We start from the raw sequence: 20,238 nt of genomic DNA, 5'->3' as shown, positions 1-20,238 counted from the left end.
CAATACCCTCTTGAACCATGAAATGGCTCTTTTCCTAGCTAAGTACAAGGTTGGTTTCACGACATCTCTTAAGCACTAGGTCTAAATTTTTTAGGCATGCATTAAATGAAGACCCAAAAATAGAAAAATCATTCATGAAAACCTCTAGATACTCTTCCACCATATCCAAGAAAATTGATATCATACACCTTTGGAATATGGCGGGTGCATTACACAAACCAAAAGGTATCCGTCTATAAGCAAATATGCCGAATGGACATGTAAAGATGGTTTTCCCTTGGTCTAGTGGATCGAGGGCTACTTGATTGTACCCCGAATAGCCATCAATGAAGCAATAATATTGTTGCCCGGCCAATCTCTCTAGAATTTGGTCAATGAATGGCAAGGGGAAGTGATCCTTTCTAGTGACGGCATTCAATTTGCGGTAATCAATGCATACACGCCATGAATTGGCGGTACGCTTAGAGATTTCCTCACCCTTTGCATTTTCCACCACTGTAATCCCCGATTTTTTGGGAACTACTTGAGTTGGACTCACCCATTTGCTGTCGGAGATTGGGTAAATGATTCCGGCATCTAAGAGTTTGACAACTTCCTTCTTAACTACCTCATTCATGTTTGGATTAAGTCTCATTTGGGCGTCCCTAAAGGGTTTTGCATCATCTTCCATAAGTATGCGATGCATACAAATAGAAGGGTCAATTCCCTTAAGATCCGCCACACTCCATCCTATGGCTTCCTTATTTTCTTTAAGTACACTTAAGAGAGCATCTTCTTGGTCTTTTTCAAGACTTGAAGAAATGATAACCGGAAGAGTCTCTTTTGGTCCTAATAATGCATACTTGAGAATAGAAGGTAGAGTTTTAAGCTCAAGAATTGGTGGAGAAACTAAAGATGAGACCGGTGGAGTGCTAGAAAGTGGAGGAAGAGGTTCTATTGGAGTTTTCTAAGATGGAAAATCTAAGCTTGCAACAGATTCCATGAGATTGCTTATTTCATTCATTGATTTTTCATCATCAAATCCACAACTTCCATACATTTCAAGAAGACAAGAAGCAAGAGGATCATCAGATAAAAGAAATGAAAGACTATCCTCACTTGGTTGTTTCATTACCATCGTTGGAATCGATTCCTCAACAACGTCATCTAACACATCTACAAGACAACACTCATCTTCATCTATGAGATGTTGACTTGCATGGAAAACATTAAGTTTGATCATCATATTGCCAAAAGAGAGGTCCATAATCCCAGATCTACAATTAATTGTTGCATTTGAGGTGGCAAGGAATGGTCTTCCCAAGATGATTGGGATGTGGTTGGAGGGGTTAGCAACCGGTTCGGTATCAAGAACTACGAAATCAACCAGAAAGTAAAATTTATCCACCTTGACAAGAATGTCCTCAACCATGCCCCTAGGTGTTTTGATGGATCTGTCGGCCATTTGAAGCACCACCGAGGTTGGCTTCAATTCATTCAACCCTAACTGGACATATACGGAGTAATGAATCAAATTGACACTTGCACCTAAGTTAAGAAAAGCTCTACGAATTTCATGAGTTCCAATTACACAAGAAATAGTCGGACCACCGGGATCTTTGAACTTAAGCGGAGTGTTTTGTTGAAGAATAGAACTCACTTGCTCCGTGAGGAACACTTTTTTAAGGCTTGGTCCCTTGCTCTTCCTCTTTTGTGTGTAAAGATCTTTCAAGAATTTTACATAAGGCGGAATTTGCTTAATGGCATCCAAAAGAGGAAGATTGATATTGACTTGCTTAAAAACTTCCATCATGTCATGTGTTTTACCTTTTTGCCTCCCATAAGGCGAAGTTTCTTTTAAAGCATAAGGGAATGGAGCTTTTGGCTCACAAGACTTTGTAATTTGAGAGGATGATGGAGAAGATTGAGAATTCTGGTTAGGAACATTTTCGTTCAAAGGAGTAGGAATGGAATTGGGAATTGGATGGGTGACAAGTTTAGGTTGCACCGGTTCACTATCTTCCTTTGGTAGTTTAACCCTATTGTCCACTTACTTACCACTTCTCAAGGTGGTGATGGCTTGCGCTTGAGCTTGGGAAGAACACCCCGATATAGGGTTTGCTTCCACACAGAATTAGGCTTTTGGATTCCTCTCGGGTTGACTAGGTAATTTCCCAATTTCTCTTTCATTCAAAGCATTAGCTATGGTCCCAATTTGGGATTCAAGCTTTGATATGGAGTGAGAATGGGAATGCAACAAGTTGGTATCCTTCTCTAAGCTACCCAAGGCCATCAAAACCTTATCTTCAAATGTAGAATTACTAGAAAGTGCTTGAGGATAATGAAAGCCAACTTGGGAATCATACATTTAAGGATGTAAGTGGTCATTCATTCTTTGATGATGGAAAGAAGAAGAAGAAACAAACCCTTGAGGACTTCCATTTCTTTTATGAGGTGGAATGTATTTTCTTTGAAAATTTTTAGCTTGATAAGGGCTTTCATTCCACAATGGAACATATGCATTTGAATAAGGGTGAGCAAATGTAGCATTAACTTGTTCAAAGTGTTCATTAACAACATGTCCATGGAGATAATTAAAAGTAGTATGTAAAACACTTGAACATGTCATGCAAGGCTCACAAAGATGAGTTGTAGGATGAAAAGGAGATACATTGATAGTCGGTTTTTGATTCAACAAGAATTGATCAAGTTTTTGAGAAAGAGTTTTAACCTCGGCTACAATTTCCCTTGAACTTTCAATTTGACACACTGTTACACTTTTCTCCTTTTTATTAAAACCATGATCAAGCCGAGAAGTGTATATTTGTGCAAAGAGCTCTCACTCATTTTTTCAAAGAGGTAAAAAATGTCATCTTCATGTTTTCCAAAATATGAACCTGCACATGAGGTATCAACTATGTCCTTTTGCATGTCGGATAGGCTTTCATAGAAGTATTGGACAACTTGTCATTTTGGAATACCATGATGTGGACATTTTCTTAACAAGTCATTCAATCTCTCCCAAGCCTCATGCAACAACTCTCCTTCCCTTAGATAAAATTCTCTAATTGAAGCACACATTACATTAGTCAAACTTACTGGGTAAATTTTTTTAAAAAACTCATTTTGCATTTGTGCCCAAGATGTTATTGAATTTACCCCTAAAGTATTGAACCAATGCTTTGCTTTATTTTTAAGCGTGAAAGGGAAGAGAAGTAATTTAAGAACTTCTTCCGGGACATCCATGTACCTCACGGTGGAACATAGTTCAAGAAATTCATTAAGATGCCTATATGGTTCCTCTTCATCCAAGCCATAAAAGAGTGGACACATTTGAATGGTCTCGGGCTTGATTTCATATTGATTAGCCTCAAAATTAGGCAATACAATGCAAGTAGGTGCACGGTATGCATGAAGATTATAATGATCACGAAAGACCATTGGAGGAATTGGAGCTTGAACTCTGGGGCCATGTTGATTAAGAGGTATGTTTTGCATGAAGCATGGGCCTAAATAGCCAAGATTACCCTCTAGATTTTCCATGTGAATGCCTAGAATGTATGATACGACAAGGTCTATACTAGACTACAAGTGACACATAAATCGCAACAAAACAAGCAAGTACTCTTCCTTCGCAACAAATCAACAATCAACAAATTTCCTCCACATACAATGTTCCCATACTCCCATGTTTTGATAACAATGCAAAGAAAAGTAAATTGCCTCCACGTGGGCTCATAATTTATCTAAGAAATTAAAAACAAACCTCTACACGGGCCGACGATTTAACTAAGGGATTGAGTAAGAAAAAGCTCACAAAGGTCCTTTAACACTTCAACTCCAAATTTATAACTTAGCTTAGCAATTTTTTTAAATTTTTAGCATTTTTCCTTACTTGCTTAGCTCCTTTGCTTGGATGCTCCTTTGCTTGCCTACTAGCTCAATGCTCCTTGTCAAAGATGAACAAACACAATAAGTAATCTAAAGAAAAATAAAAACAAGGTAAAGATACGATCAAAAGAGTACTAATTCCTAATTGATTCCACAAATATGACGTTGCCTAATCCCCGGCAACGACGCCAAAATTTGACGAGATGGCCGTTCCTACATGCCAAATTGATGTAGTGAATGTGCGGTTCAAGAAAAGCCTTTTGGGTTAAGTTTAAATTTATAAAAACCATTACCAACACTACTACTAACGTAGCAAAAGTGAGTAGGGATCGTCCCAAGGGATTGGAGTCGTACTTGGTTGTGGAATCGCAATTAGGGTTAGTAGGTCGAGTGATCAAATAAATAGTTGGTTGGTTGATTAAACTAGAGAGCAAATTAAACTAAATAATTTAATGCAATAAGGAGTAAGTAAGAGAGAGAGAAATCTTGGGGTTTAGAGGTCACCACCAAGCAATATTTTTCTACACCTATAACTAGTGACTAATAAGGGTAATGTGTGTTGCAATATCGGTGTCTATGTGTTTTTGGTTGATTCAATTAGTAAAGGTAACCAATTAAGCATAATTGTCTAATCAACATATAAAAAGCACAATATATCTAGCAATTAAGTATATATTGTTTAAATAGCATGTGAAAAACACAACATATCTAGTAAGTCAATAATCCTTTCATTAAGCCCACAAGCCAAATACACGACAAGGTTAGAGACATATGCTACTTGCATTCAAAAGTATGGAACATCAAACAACTAGCATGGATTGTTCTCTCATCTAACAACTATGCTATCACTACACTACAATTAAGCTAATGACATGAAATTAAACTAATTAAGCTAAGGGAGAGGCACAATCCATCAAGAAATAAGCATGGACCATCTAGAAAATCACAAGAGCATTCTTTTAAGCATAATGTTTTGACAATCTCTATATCTATAGCATTAATACACATAGACATGCATCAATAACACAAGAAATAGAGGTAAATACATGAACATCTATTTTAGCATACATAGACATATGTATAAAATGAAATGATCAATTGGAAGTATTAAACCACATAAATCATTGAACAATCAAGATCTATATATATCAAAGTGTCAAAACATTAATTACAACACTAATCCCTGAATGATACACAAGATTAAGATATAGAAAGCATGCTTGGGGCTAACTCTAGCCCCAAGAGGATGTCTAGCCACTCATGGTAGTGCTTCTCCAACCCTCAAGGGCTAACTCCATGGTTGAGATTTACTCCTTGGATGATGAAGAGTCTCCAATGGTGTCTCTAGCCTCCTCCTCCTCTAAGCTTGCTCTCCAAGAGATGACATGAAAAATGATATTCGCGCCCTCGTTGTAAAAAGCAATCATTATCCTTATATAGGCAGGTCAAATGACACCCAAAATGAGCTGGGGTCGTGCACACAATATTCCCTAATGATTGGATAAATGACAACTTTTAATGAGCTGAAAATTTACTTTTTCGCACTGGAGGAAGTTCGATTGATCGAACCTTGGACTTGGATCGATCGAACTTGACTGAGATCCATCGAACTTAGGCTGGATCGATCCAACTGGTTGAGCTTTTTGGGAAAAGACAAATCTGAGATATTTTAAAGATATTTTTGGGAAAAGGACAAAAGTGGTTGATAGGGTGGTACAACTAGATAAGATCAATCATTTAAATAAGGACAAAAGTGTTCGATCGATCGAAGGGTGGTGTTGGATCGATCGAACTTGGACTTTCTGCTTTGGATCAAGGTTTGGATCTATCTTGAAGTACTGAGATCGATCAGTGTTCGATCGATCGAACCTTGAAGTTGGATCGATCGAACTTTGCTGCTTCCCACCTTTGGCTTCATTTGCTTCTTTCTTTCTCCACTTTGCTCATTTCTTTGTTTAATCCCAGAATTGTTTCAATTAAGCTCTTATTTGGCTGAGTTAGCTTATTTTCGGGATAAGTGCCTGAAAATGGAAATAATACAAAATCAATCTAAAACGGTAAAATAAGATAGATAAAGGTACTAGAATGCTTAAGCTTAAGGGGTTTAAATATGCACTTTTCAGCGCTCATCAGTTGTCACATAACAAAATTTGCTAATATTACAAAATGTCACATAAAATATTATAAAAAAAAATTGTCCGATCACTTTCTATTTCAAATGATAACTAGTTAGCAGAGAAGCACTACCATATTTATTACAACTTTATTTTCAAAAATTCAAGTGTAGTAAATGCTGGTAGTTTTGGTACTGACTAGCCCTTATATACATTTCAGAAGACCTAAATTAGAAAACTCTAAAACTAAGAAATTGTCTAATTATAGAGATATTGACCAAAAACTAATTTCCTAAAATCAGGGATTACAATGACTAAAACATTACAAAATCTCTTAGCTAATTACAGTTATACACACATGGTTTCCTTAGCTAATTACAGCTATACACGTACGGTTTCCTTATATATATAACCGAATTTTCCATAATACTATAGAGTTCTTCATATGTCATCCTGTTTGTCTTTGCTCGTAATCTCAGCAATCAAGCCTATAAAAATGAAATCATAAATAAATGCTTAGTCAGTATTAAAAATTCATTAAGAATGATCTATTATTTGAATGGTTTAAAGACAAATATTTACAAAAAAAAAAAAATATTTAGGAACAAATTATAAAGACTTCTCCGAAAGGTAACAACCTGGTAACGTGTGATGAGTGGAGGATGATTGACCACTGCAAACCATATAAAAATTGGTTCCTTCATCTGTTTGCACTGAAACAACACACGCGGACAACACGAAAGCAAAATCATGAATCATGCATTATAAGTTCAAAATATATAGCTAGTTAATCTATAAAAAAATCTAATTTAGCATCAAGTTTATATATATATGTACACATATGTATAGACATGCAGATTTGTTTTACCTTTTATATTCTATGGTTAAAGTTTACTCTGATTAACGTTAACGTCAAGATTAATCTTCTCATAGGTCACTTTCATCCTCAAATAGTAGTATTTTCCCAATACACTTGGTTAGGCCACTTCTCTTAACTTCGTTAAATTACAATAGGATGCACGCATGGACAACGAATGTGGAGGAAGATTGACCATTGATCATAATCGCATAAGAGGAGGGACGAGTACTTTTTTTGACAAATTAGACTCTTTTTACAAATCCAATGTATACTTTGTGAGTTGCATAAGACAAAATGGTAGTGAAAAACAAGTATGGAGAAATACTTAAAGGGGGGAAAATAAGTTCGACTTGCCATTTTTTTTATATTTGTCAAATTTAATTTTGTACCAAAATAAAACTAATGATCAACCCACAAAACAAATATTAAAGTGCAAGTAATGTAAAACAAGAGTTATAGTTTGACACTGGGATTTTAGCGAGGAAAACTTAATTACAAAAATTTATCAAATTGAGAGAAAAACTTTGGAGACTTTCACGCATTCTCGAGCAAAACGATCCACTATCTTTAAAGCAAAGTACAATGGACTCTAACTCAAGCTCGCACCCACTCCCTCTACCTAGAACTAATCGTTGAATGCCTCTAACTTTGCGACTTTCCCGTCCAAACGCTTTAAACTTCAGGGTTACTCCTTAATCCTTGTAGAAGTGTTGTTGGTAGAATACGAACACTCCATAAATGCTCTGTTCCCTTTGTAGCTTGATTGATTCATAATTTCCATCAAATCTAAATTGGTGAAGGTAAAAGAACAACTCTATTTTTCTGAACGGTTGCAATGGATCTTCAATAACTCGAACTCCGATCAGATAAAGAACAATATCCTAAATCCCTCTTATATATAGTATGTGCTCTCAAATTGAAAAACAAACACTCTGGAAAATCTAACCAAATGGCTCTCTCAAAATTGCATAACTTTGATTTCAAAAGTCGTAAAACCCCTAAGAGAGAAAGAGTGTTTACATAGATTTTGTAAAACCTAAAACAATTTGTAAAACTAGTCTTGTTTGTGCAAAATCGTCCTACTGAAGTCTGATAAAAAAGGAAACCAAGTTTGAGTAAAATTACAATTTCTAATTTGGTTACAACAGGGACGGACCCAGAAAATAAGGTAAGGAGGGCAACAATGATTTTTTTTAGTAATTTTAGGAGGGCAATAACAATATTTTATGGATGTATAATTGAAAAAACCAAATTAACAAGGGTAAATTACTAAATAAAAATTGTGGTCGGGGGTGGGGGGGTGGGGACCCCCCGAACTACATGTAGGTCCGTCCCTGAGTGACTAGGAAGTTGAACCGGTTCATTTTTTTTTTTTTGTTTCAAAAACGTGAATAGAAGGGCAACTTAGGCCGGTTCATAAAAGTTGGACAAGTCAATTTTTGGAAGTTTACTTTTTCAATAACCTTAAAGAGTTCCTAAACCCTATACGACAACTAATTTTGACACTCAAGTTTGTCAATTGCAAAGTTGGTTGCTAAACGTTTGCAACCAAAAATACATTTAGGACGAAAACTACATGTAGGTCCGTTCCTGAGCTACTAGGAAGTTGAACGGATTCATTTTTTTTTGGTTTAAAAAACGTGAATTGAAGGGTAACTTAGGCCGATTCATAAAAGTTGGTCAAGTCAGTTTTTGGAAGTTTACTTTTTCAATAACCTTAAAGAGCTCCTAAGCACTATACAAAAAATGAACTCTCCTGATCTCACATGCATACCTTGACTAAAATGTTATTATCTTCCAAATGGAGTGTGTTTGCATGCTTTCCAATATTGTTATTCCTCCTCCGAAACTGTGACTCAAGAATAAAATATAAAATTACAACCGACTAATTTTGACACTAAAGTTTGTCAATTGCAAAGTTGGTTGCTAAACGTTTGCAACCAAAAAAACATTTAGGACGAAAACTATAAATAACCGTTAATTTAGTTTAATTAGGTATAAAGTCTACAAATTAATTGATATAAAATAATATAAAAAAATGATAAAAAGCAAAAACACACTTTTAATAGTGCAAATATAGATAAGTTATGCTCCAATTCACGACGTCAATTTTAGAATTTATACATATATATATATATATATATATATATATATATATATATATTCACGACCTCAATTCTAGAATTTATACATACATATATATATATATATATATATATATATATATATATATAAAAGACTCGAAATCTCTTAAGTAAAGTGTAATATGCATTGCAACTTTATGACGTTTGTGTAATTTGTAATTTGCATTTTGCATTGTAACTTTTTGCTCTGGCTACTTGTACTTTTAATTATAAATAATAATATATAGTTTATGGTGTTTGTCAGGAATAAAAAAATAATAATAATAATAATAATAATAATAGGAAAAATTAACCGTTATAATAGTGAATTTTTACTCACCAACAAAAAACGAAATGGTAAAATTTACAATTTAAAGTTATGAATTTTAGATTGGTTGAAATTCACTATTTGAAAATGGTGAAATTTCAAACTTGTGAGCAAAATGTACCTTTGTGATTATGTGTATTAAGGAGCCACGTCATAGTTTGGATCCTGAAAAACATACTCCGTAGAATGATAAATATATAAATAAATACAGCCGCCAATAAATAAAAGCCAAAAATATATTTTTATCTAGAAGTTTTATGATGGTATGATATTTTTAGAGGTAGAGATATTTTCACATCACCTCGAGCTACAAATATCAGACGCTATCTTTTTGAGGTCTCGCTAAATTGTGCACAGTTGGAGTGTGTGTTTAGTGTGTTTGCGGAAAAGAAAGAGTGAAAGTAAAGATGGACACTGAACAGGTGAGAAGGAGAATGAACATGATTGCCGGTCACTTTGCCACCAACGATGATGTATCTGCCACTGCCACCCACGTCTTCCCTTTGGTAATCTCTCCGTATTTGATTTATCTAACCCTCTGTTTGGTTTGTCAGAAAAACTTAAGAAAAGTTATGGAAAGCGTTGAAAGTCTATTTTTCTTTTTCCTTCTTGGGTTTCAGATGAAAACTGTTCATTTTTCGAAATTTTAATTTCTTCCCTATAACACCGTTTTTTTCCCTCTCTTAGCAATCAATCAGGAAAATTTGACTGTTTTGCCCCTTTATTCTCCCAATCAGGTGTTGTTTTTTCAACCATTTGCATTTGTAACTTCGCTGTTGTTCAAGCATAATTCCTTGTATCTATACATACCATTTGGTTTAATTCAATATACTGATCGAGTAATTAGTTTATTGGTTCTTCTCTCTGTGTTGGGGATTTAGTAGATTTTTTCTAGGAGATACATACAGGTTAATCATTAATGCCATGGTATTTGTTTTGTTGTATTCTACACTCTGAAATGTGTTGTGGTTTTGGTACCCAACTTTTTGAAGGTGTTAGTGGCATATGGACATGATATATATATCTTGTGCCTTAAAAGTCCTCTCATTCTTTTATAAAGCTGATTTCAATCTCATTTAGTAAAATATTTCTTGAAACGTGGTAATCCAATTACAATTTAGGATGACTTCCTTTGTGGGCTTAAAAGTGGCAATTGATGTGGTAGCTTGTATGATTGTATGGCTGTGAACCAAAGTTGTAAATTTATTTTTTATAAACTTGTAACACTCATATTGATTTATTAAAAACCGAAAAGGTTAGTCCCAACTTTTAATCGAAAATAATAATAGATAGAATATGATTTAGGATATGTAAACAATAAGTTTCTGAGGCCTAGATAAAGAAATATTGCAAAAGTAGAAAATGAAATTGTAGGTATCAAAGAGGTATCTTGAAAAAGACAATGACCATCCAAATGCTTTAGTGACCAAAATTTGCTGACTTGAACTGATTACAACTTGAATAGTTTTTAGAAATCAGGAGAGTCCGTGTCTCGGCCATTGAAAGTGGTATCTTCTTATAAAATTATCACCATTATGATAATGCGAAAAATTACTAATTACTTTGGGCTTATCAAAACTGAGCCATTTAGGTATATATATGCACTTTGAGCTTTGAAATGATTGACTATAAAGTACAACAATTGGGCATGATTGAGATTTGATTTGTTCTCTCAGTTTACATTTGTAGTACTAGTATCCTAGCAAAGAAAATCGATTAACATTTATAACTGGATTTGTGCACCATTTAGGGATCCATGAACGTTTCTGGTTATGATATTTTCTCTTGAGTGCTTGCTTTTATGGCGCTAGAGTATGATTGTTGCTGTGAACTATTGTTACCTAGATGTTAGGAGTCTACTCATCTAGTACTCTTAACAATGAGCTAATCTGTACAAAGCTCTCATTTGCAAGGCTACCATCTAATTGCCAATATATTCTTCACCTGTAAATTTTTATTTTTTGGTGCACTTATTTGTCTCATCTTCTTGGTACACTTATTCCAGCGGTTCAATCATCTTTCTTTTCTCAGAATTGCAGTAGCAGTTTAAATGCTGTCATCCGGAGGTGTGATAACAGAATTTATTTTGCGAGGCAAGGGTCTAATTCTCAAGGTTGCTTCATGAGGCAGGTTTCAAATGAACAGGTGCTTATTATATTTGGTATACACGCCTTAATGTTGTTTTCCAATTCTTCCTGGAACTTATTCTGTATTCTCTCTGTTGCATCTGTATGTTTGTGTTATCCGTTGTACCTTCACTCAGTCTGGTGTGCCACTCAGGTGCACTGGTTCTGCAAATGAGAGCTCTTCTCATTCTTTTGAGACACCCTTGTTTTCTAGAACTGCTAGGATGGAACCCGACTTCCCAAATGTGGGAGTAATCCCACCTTTGGTGCAAGACTGCACATTACCTGCACCTGAGCCTCCGACGTTTTCCTGCATCTGTTCTGGGGTGGGTTCTAGCTTTCAAGTTTGGAAGTTACTTGGACTTGGTGGTTAGATGCATGAGGACAGTTAAAAAAAATTATATGAGTGTTAAGGGCCTTGAACTTTGAAATGGTTGATTACAGTTCATGTACAACATTTGGGCATGATTGGGATTTATTTGTTCTCTGTGTAATATAGAAAGTTGCCCACATTTGTGGTATCCTAGCAAATAAAGCCGATTAAGATTTATAACATTCACGTAGGGATTTATAATTGTTATTTGGTTATGAGATTTATGACTGTTGGCTTTATGGTGCTAGAATAAGATTATGGCTGTGAACTAGAGTTACCTCAGTGTTAGGAATCTAGTCATCAAGTCCTCTTAACAATGAGCTAATCTGTACGCAGCTCTCATTTGCTAGGCAAGCATCTGATTGTCAATATATACTTCATGTGTGTGTGTGTGTGTGTGTATGGGGTAGGTAATACACATACATGTACGCATTATTGTCTCATTAGGACTCTTACCCTCAACATTCCACTTGGAAGGAGGAGGAGACAGCACATGGGCTAAACCCTTGGTGCTGCTTCACGTGTGATTTACTGCCATAAGTATAACTAATTCATTTACAATATTTAAAACTTATTACAGTGTCCAATGTTTGGAAAAAAAGACACCAATATAAAAACCATCTGTTTGTGTAAATAAAAACTAATGAATATTCTCCTAAAATTAGAAACAACATCATACATAGAACTGGTTGAACAAGTAATATAGTCATCAAATGATGATATTTATTGTGTTCTTGTTTCTTGAAACATGTGTCTGTGGGATATTTATCATGGTTTTTTTGTCCCAACTTCTTTGTGCTCTTATTCCAGTGGTCCAATTATCTTTCTTGCCTCAGAATTGCAGTAGCAGTTTAAACTCTGTCATCCGGAGGTGTGATAACAGAATGTATTTTGGAAGGCAAGGGTCTAATTCTCAAGGTCGTTTCATGAGGCAGGTTTCAAATGAACAGGTGCTTAGATTTGGTATACCTTCCTTAATGTTGTTTTTCCAATTCTTCCAGGAACTGATTCTGTGTTATCTCTGTTGCATGTGTATGTTTGTGTTTTCGGGGGTACCTTTGCTCAGTCTGGCATCCCACTCAAGTGCACCGGTTCTGCAAATGAGAGCTCTTCTAATTCTTTTGAGACACCCCTGTTTTCTAGACCTGCTAGGATGGAACCCAACTTCCCTAATATCGGAGTAATCCAACCTATGGTGCAAGACTGCAAATTACCTGCACCTGAGCCACCGATGCTTGCCAGACCAAATAAAAGAATTAGCAGAAGGAAGCAGTTCCACTCCAAGAAGAAAATTCACGCTTTTGAATTGAATGGTAAAGAATTTTGATATCTGAATATGTGAGCTTTTGATGCATTCTTACTTCAAATTTTTTTGTTGTTTGGGTGGTCGTTTCTCATTTTCCTTAATGACCATATATTAAAGATTTGTGTATTCAGATTAAAATTTAGTTAACATGGCATTTAAAAGTTTATTACCCTCTCTCTCTCTCGTTCCCTTCTACTATTAAGCAATTAGTAATGAAAACTGATTTTTAATTCAAGTATCTTGTATTCACACCAGATAGAAAGAAGGTATTTTAACTGGCCTTGAACATGTTGAAATGCCTAGCTGAGAAGGGTGGAATTAATGTTCAAATAATTGTCTTTCTTGCTATCTGTCTATGAGACTCTGGTTACTTTTGTCTTGGATTTCAAGGTTGAGATATATAAATAGACTGTTCTCCTTCTCATTTATGACACAGGATTTGAATGGTCCCCAAGAATGGATGTTGCAGAATCTGGATGCAATTATATAATTACAGTAGAGCTTCCAGGTGTTGGCATTAATGACATTAGAGTGGAGGTCAATGAACAAAAGTAAGATACTTTCTGGAGATTCATGTCTATACTTCCATTTCGTGTTATTTCTCTTCCACTCTTTAGGGGTGATATCTTTTAATCGGCACGTATAAGATGTCTATGACTGAAGTGATTCTTTTTTATTAGGATCTTTTAATTGGAGCTTGACATTGGTCTAACGAGACTTCTCATTTTCTGGCAGTTTAACTGTGGCGGGTAAACGCTCAACCCAGTGGTGGAAAGTGGAAAGTTGTTCAAATGATTTAATCTCTGCATATCACAAGAGGGAGATTTTACAAGGTCCTTACCAGGTTGTGTGGCCACTTCCCCCTAATGTGAACAAGGACTGTGTATCGGCTGAGTTTGTGTAAGTCACTGCTTCATATCATTGTTTTCCTTATTGGTTTTATGCTTCTTAATTGGAAATGGCTCACAGTGACGATTCTTTTAAAGTGTGTGTATATATTTATATATAGTTGATTACCAGTCCTGATTACATATAATTTTCCTGTTTAAACATTTTATCTTTAATATATTTAGTAGACCTGTTTAAACATTTCATTTTTATATGATTAGTTCATATGTAAGAGAAAGGAAAAAGTACCTCTTTCAGCATCTATTCAAAATTTTGACTTACAATGCTGTTTTTAAGTTTGGAAATTGCATAATACCTGGTTATCATCTTCATTAACATCAATATTTAATTTTACGTGTGAATATATATTAAAATTGATCTACAAACAGAATTTTAATATAAATTTCCATCAGTATGATGTGGTAGTAGCATTTTTCAGCTGGACACTAGCAGTCATGTTGTTTATAATGATATGGAAATAGTCTGTGTCATTAATTTTATGTGAAGATTTTTATATAAATTCTGTGTATATATCATTACTCATTAACAAGTTGATATTCAAATATATAAATTGTTGCAGTGTTATTTAGATTTAAAGGGTCATACAATAAAACTGTAGCAAAGATTAAATGAGTAGTACTAAGAGCTAAAACAACAATGTTGGAGATTTTGATTTATGTCAGGGAGGGTCAACAAATGAAAGATTTTAGATTATTGAAGAAACTAATGAAAAGTTGTAGAGAGAATAATCTAGATTAAAATTTTTTTTTTTACATATCCAGATGATTCCTATGATTTGACTCCTTAAAATATACTGTGGTGGGTTTAGATAAGCAATGGATAAAGAATGTGTATGTTAACATGACAAAGGACTTGTACGATGTAGTTCTGATTATAATAAAAACAATTGCAGGAGAAACAAGTGAACAAACAATTACAGTAGGATTACACCGGGATAACTATGTTTTTGCCTTAGTTATGATGTGCTGATAAGATACATTAATGATGAGGTTTCATAATGTCTGCTGTATATTCTATTGGCTGATGATATTTGATATTGATAATATTAGTGTAGGGACAAAAATTTAATTAAAGATCTAGAGAGAAGCTTTAGAATCAAGAGGTCTTAACTTCAGATTAAAACTGAATGGAAAAACTGTAATTTTTGCAAAATTAGGATGACAAGTGGGCATATGTTGAAGATCGAAGGTAAATAGATACCAAAAAGTGGGTAGTTTTATTACCTAGATTCATAAAGAAGAAATATTGGAGATGATGATGTTACTCATCATTAAAGTAAGATGTCTTAAGAGGAGAATTGCTATTGGCATAGTGTGTGATTGATATGAAACTATACAATTTATCAATGCTGAGCTATGAAATAATATATTTATAAAGTAAGCATGACCGAATTATGAATGTTGAGATGAATGTGTGCATCCACTGCATATATATATAAAAAAATAAAAATAAAAAAAAGAGAGAGGAGAGAATCAATTAAAGATGGTTTGGTTATGTGCAACAATTCTCTAGTGAAATAAAAATGTTGTGATCTTATTGAGAGGGATGCTAAAGGAAAAGGGGGGCCAAATTTAACATACACTACGTTATTAAGGAAAGATAAATAGCATCTTACAGACAAAAAAAAAAAAAAAAGAGGACTGTGATAACATGTAGGGGTGCACACGGTTCGGATGACGTTGATATAATAGTATTTTCGAACCAATCCAATCTCAACAAAAAATTTGTAACCAAACTGATCCGATCACACTGTCTAAACCTAGCAAAGTCCAAACACAATCCAACCATGGAATTGGATGACGTGCAGATTGATATGGAATTGGGGCTTTAGGGTTGGGTTATGGGTTTTCATATAAGGTGTGGTAAGGTCTATGGTAAACTTACATAGATGACCAATGTTATGAGAACTATATATATACAATAGTAGTGAATCGGATTTGTTTTTTGGACTATATCCGTGAACCGAACCTATCACCGCGGTTCTCTTAATTCTGAAACTGTAACTGAACCAATTGCTTGAGAAACTAAACCGATCAGATCGAATTAACGCGTTGAAAAGTTGATTTTATGTTAATTATAGTGAAAGCTTGAATTGGAAGCATGGAGGATGAGTGGGTCAAATGAAATCATATTAAAATATCTTAACATCTAGCCAAAAAGGAAAGACCGAAAAATTATCATATCATTTTCCATTGTTATTGATGTTTCTTCCCAAATAACTTCCAATTTGACCTTTTCCCTCCCTTCAGTCATTCAGTTAGATGCCTATTCATCATCCTTGAAACTCTCTCTTCCCATTCTTCTGCAGAGCCATTATTGCAGCAACTACTTCAATCTGAGCTGATTGTTTGGATGAAAGTAACTGGAACTGATAAATAGGATTTGAATGCACCTGGATTTCATTATTTGAAATTTATAATTCTTCTGTTTGGACCAATAATTTAATTCTTATGGTTCGGTAGAGAAAATGGTGGGGGTTATGTTGGTGGTTGTGCTGTATATGTGTTCTTCCAGTGGCTGCCCTGGTTCTGACAGTTGTAAAGGGGATGTAAAACATTGCTTTCGTGTTGAAAATGACACAATGCTAAATGGTGGCACATCTTGTAGCTGTAGTAGTCAAAGTAGTATATGCAATCCCTTGTATGGGAATCCTAAAGGCAAAATCAATTCCAGAAGCAACTATGATGATGCCAGCTGGTATTGTAGCAATACTTGTATGTTGTAATTATGCAAATAGACTCCTACAAGTAACTATGATGATACCACATAGTCTTCTAGTGATAATATGTAATAATGTAACTAATAACCTAGAACAGTAATACCCTTGTTGTGAGCTAATAGTCACTGACGTTGAAAAAGCTGTCATTTGCCTATTTATGGTGTATCCAATCAAAATAATTTTGTTTATGAGGTGGACGATGAGAGTGATTTGGTGAGTTACGGCATGAAAGACATAGGATGTTAATTGGGTGGAATCTGTCTCATTTTGGCATTATAATAGGACATTTGTTTACGCTAATGCTCCCTGATTGTGTTGACGAGTCTTGGTCATTGTGGAGGTCTGAACATATTTCGAAGGGTCAAAACTGGGAAGTCTTGTTTGGCGTATAGATATAGGACTTGATGCAGGTGATTGAGACAAGAGTCGAAAACTGCCCCCTTAGGACCTATATACTTCGACAAATGCTTAAAGGTACTGATAAATCTAAGGAGGAGTTATGTATATGTCAGGGCACTATTTTTGCAGATACTCCCAAACATGATTAATAAGTTTGGGTATGTTGCTGTCTGTTCTAAGGCACTTGCTAATGGTTCTGATGAGATATGGACATTGGAAATTAGTTTTGCTATTTTTATAGGAAAAAGTTCAAGTAAAAACTAAATTAATGATATATATATAAATAAGTTTGATTATTTTTTAGGAGACAAAGTAATTTCCAGAATTCTTTATAAAAACAGTTCGCTTGCACCCCTGTTTTCACAAACCCTAGTTGTAAGTTTTGATAGTTTGAAATTTACCATTATACCAAACAATGACCCTAAAAATGTCCGATCTTCTAGATTCCAACCAATCCCCCAAGTACTAACGGTTATTGACTAGTCTATGGTTAAGGCAAAAAATGATTCACTTTAAATTAATTTTAATTTTGCCACATCAATAATTTTGCCCTGTACATGTATTTTGTGTATATGTCGTTCCAAAAACTTAACACCAACAATGCCATAACAATTCCAGTAAATCTATGTACGTAGGAGTTGGTACCATTTTTCTTTATTTCAGATACATTCATTGTGTCCTAATGCATGAAAATTTGAGTGTGTGGTAGAGCATTATGTACACTCATATACTTCTTGCATCTGACAGTGATGAGTATTGTTGGTGCAGGGATGGGTTTCTACGTATCATCATTCCCAAACTTTGAGAAGCCAGACGGTATAAATGTCTTTTTAATTGTAACTAATGTTTATATGATGTACTAGATGGAGGGGGGTGAGTACACTCTTCAGTGTCATATATATACATATATAGAGAGAGAGAGATTGAGAGAGAGAGAGATTGTATTGGATTCTTCATATGTGTGTGTGTGTGTGTGTGTGTGTGTGTGTGTGTGTGTGTGTGTGTGTGAACATGCTTGCTATTGTCAGTTGGGAGCTGCTTAAGTAATCTTCGATTATGGCCTTGTAAGAATGTTGTTTGATTTTAGAGAGGCTAAAAAAAATGAATAATAAGAGTTGGACCTTCATTTAGCACTCTGCTCTACATTTGGGATGATAACCAAATGATGGATTGGTACAGAGGAAAATGTTGGGGTGGTGGTTGACTAGATTAGAATGACATGTGATCCCACTGGGTATCAATCCACCCTCTCTTACTTGTGAATGCATGATTTATAGGAGTTAAATATATTTTAGAACATACTCCCTCCCTCAGTTCCTTTTTTAATTGATGTGAGTTACAGTTTACGAAACGGACAACTAAAAAGGCACGGTGGTAGTATTTTGTTAGAATTTTTGGGAGAAATTAATGAAAATAAACTTATTCAGAGACATGTTGGCAGATGGGGGAAGCACAAGAAGTAATACAACAAAAGAGAGTTTTGAAGCATGGAAGCCTAGCGGTATAACTTTTCTATCACTTTCCTATCCTGAAAGAGGATGGATTCGAGTCCAAGTGTGGGCGATATAGGGTACAAAAAAATGCTTAATGAGGAGAAGGTAGAAAAACTATTTGTAAATTGGCAAAGAGTACGGATAAGTTGAGCAAACGAGTCATATAATGAAATTATGAAAAGGATGCTAGACTGGAAGGAATCTATAGCCATACGATAACCAATTTAAATTTATATTAGGAAACTCAACAATGGAAGCTATTTACTTAATAAGAGCACATTCAACTGTTCTGTGTATATATATGTGTGTGTGTAAATTTAATGTGTCATAATAGATTTAAACAAAAAAATTGAATTATTTATTTTTAGTTCCAGTTGTTATTTTATACCTTTTGTGTAAAAATATATTCCCGATAACAAAGTGTCATGCGTGGACTCACATAATTTTTATAAACATACTTACTATGGGGTTGATTTGTTAATGGGATAAGAAAGGGGAGGAGAGAGGAAATATGCTGATCTGGTAAAATACACAATAATTTTACACATTGAAGATGTGGCAGTCACAATTTTATACATTGGAGAAGTGACAATATATGTGTGTGTGTGTGTAAATTTAATGTGTCATAATAGATTTAAACAAAAAAATTGAATTATTTATTTTTAGCTCCAGTTGTTATTTTATACCTTTTGTATAAAAATATATTCCCAATAACAAAGTGTCATGCGTGGACTCACATAATTTTTATAAACATACTTAATATAGTGTTGATTTGTTAATGGGATAAGAAAGGGGAGGAGAGAGGAAATATACTGATCTGGTAAAATACACAATAATTTTACACATTGATGATGTGGCAGTCACAATTTTATACATTGGTGACGTGACAATATATATGTGTGTGTGTAAATTTAATGTGTCATAATAGATTTAAACAAAAAAATTGAATTATTTATTTTTAGCTCCAGTTGTTATTTTATACCTTTTGTGTAAAAATATATTCCCAATAACAAAGTGTCATGCGTGGACTCACATAATTTTTATAAACATACTTAATATAGGGTTGATTTGTTAATGGGATAAGAAAGGGGAGGAGAGAGGAAATATGCTGATCTGGTAAAATACACAATAATTTTACACATTGATGATGTGGCAGTCACAATTTTATACATTGGAGACGTGACAATATATGTGTGTGTGTGTAAATTTAATGTGTCATAATAGATTTAAACAAAAAAATTGAATTATTTATTTTTAGCTCCAGTTGTTATTTTATACCTTTTGTGTAAAAATATATTCCCAATAACAAAGTGTCATGCGTGGACTCACATAATTTTTATAAACATACTTAATATAGGGTTGATTTGTTAATGGGATAAGAAAGGGGAGGAGAGAGGAAATATACTGATCTGGTAAAATACACAATAATTTTACACATTGATGATGTGGCAGTCACAATTTTATACATTGGTGACGTGACAATATATATGTGTGTGTGTAAATTTAATGTGTCATAATAGATTTAAACAAAAAAATTGAATTATTTATTTTTAGCTCCAGTTGTTATTTTATACCTTTTGTGTAAAAATATATTCCCAATAACAAAGTGTCATGCGTGG

The 20,238-nt window shown here is 34.4% G+C and overlaps 1 protein-coding gene across 2 annotated transcripts; it reads left to right on the top strand.

Moving 5' to 3' along the window:
* Positions 1-9,595: 9,595 nt before the first annotated feature.
* Positions 9,596-18,256, top strand: LOC132311199 (uncharacterized). Of its 2 annotated transcripts, XM_059808995.1 has the most exons (7): positions 9,598-9,800; positions 11,326-11,439; positions 12,630-12,743; positions 12,860-13,106; positions 13,536-13,650; positions 13,835-13,999; positions 17,895-18,256. In XM_059808995.1, exons 1-7 carry the CDS (start codon positions 9,702-9,704, stop codon positions 17,929-17,931), a joined length of 891 nt encoding a protein of 296 aa, XP_059664978.1. In that variant the 5' UTR covers positions 9,598-9,701; the 3' UTR covers positions 17,932-18,256. The 2 variants fall into 2 exon arrangements, with proteins under 2 accessions (XP_059664979.1, XP_059664978.1); XM_059808996.1 differs by lacking the exon at positions 11,326-11,439 and having other exon boundaries at positions 9,596-9,800.
* Positions 18,257-20,238: the final 1,982 nt, after the last annotated feature.

This window comes from Cornus florida, unplaced genomic scaffold (assembly GCF_030987335.1).
Source record: "Cornus florida cultivar Cherokee Brave unplaced genomic scaffold, ASM3098733v1 CherokeeBrave_3.0.0_Hap2_Chr06, whole genome shotgun sequence".
In the NCBI taxonomy this organism is placed as follows: domain Eukaryota; kingdom Viridiplantae; phylum Streptophyta; class Magnoliopsida; order Cornales; family Cornaceae; genus Cornus; species Cornus florida.
Note: the sequence above shows the minus strand (reverse complement) of the source record. Positions and strands in the feature narration are given on the sequence as shown.

Bases quoted from the DNA above. Each gene is read 5' to 3' on its own strand.
- LOC132311199 (XM_059808995.1), top strand. From the start codon at position 9,702: ATGGACACTGAACAGGTGAGAAGGAGAATGAACATGATTGCCGGTCAC. The intron at 13,651-13,834 runs GTAAGATACTTT...ATTTTCTGGCAG, and splicing joins GTGGAGGTCAATGAACAAAA to TTTAACTGTGGCGGGTAAAC. The intron at 14,000-17,894 runs GTAAGTCACTGC...TTGTTGGTGCAG, and splicing joins TGTGTATCGGCTGAGTTTGT to GGATGGGTTTCTACGTATCA.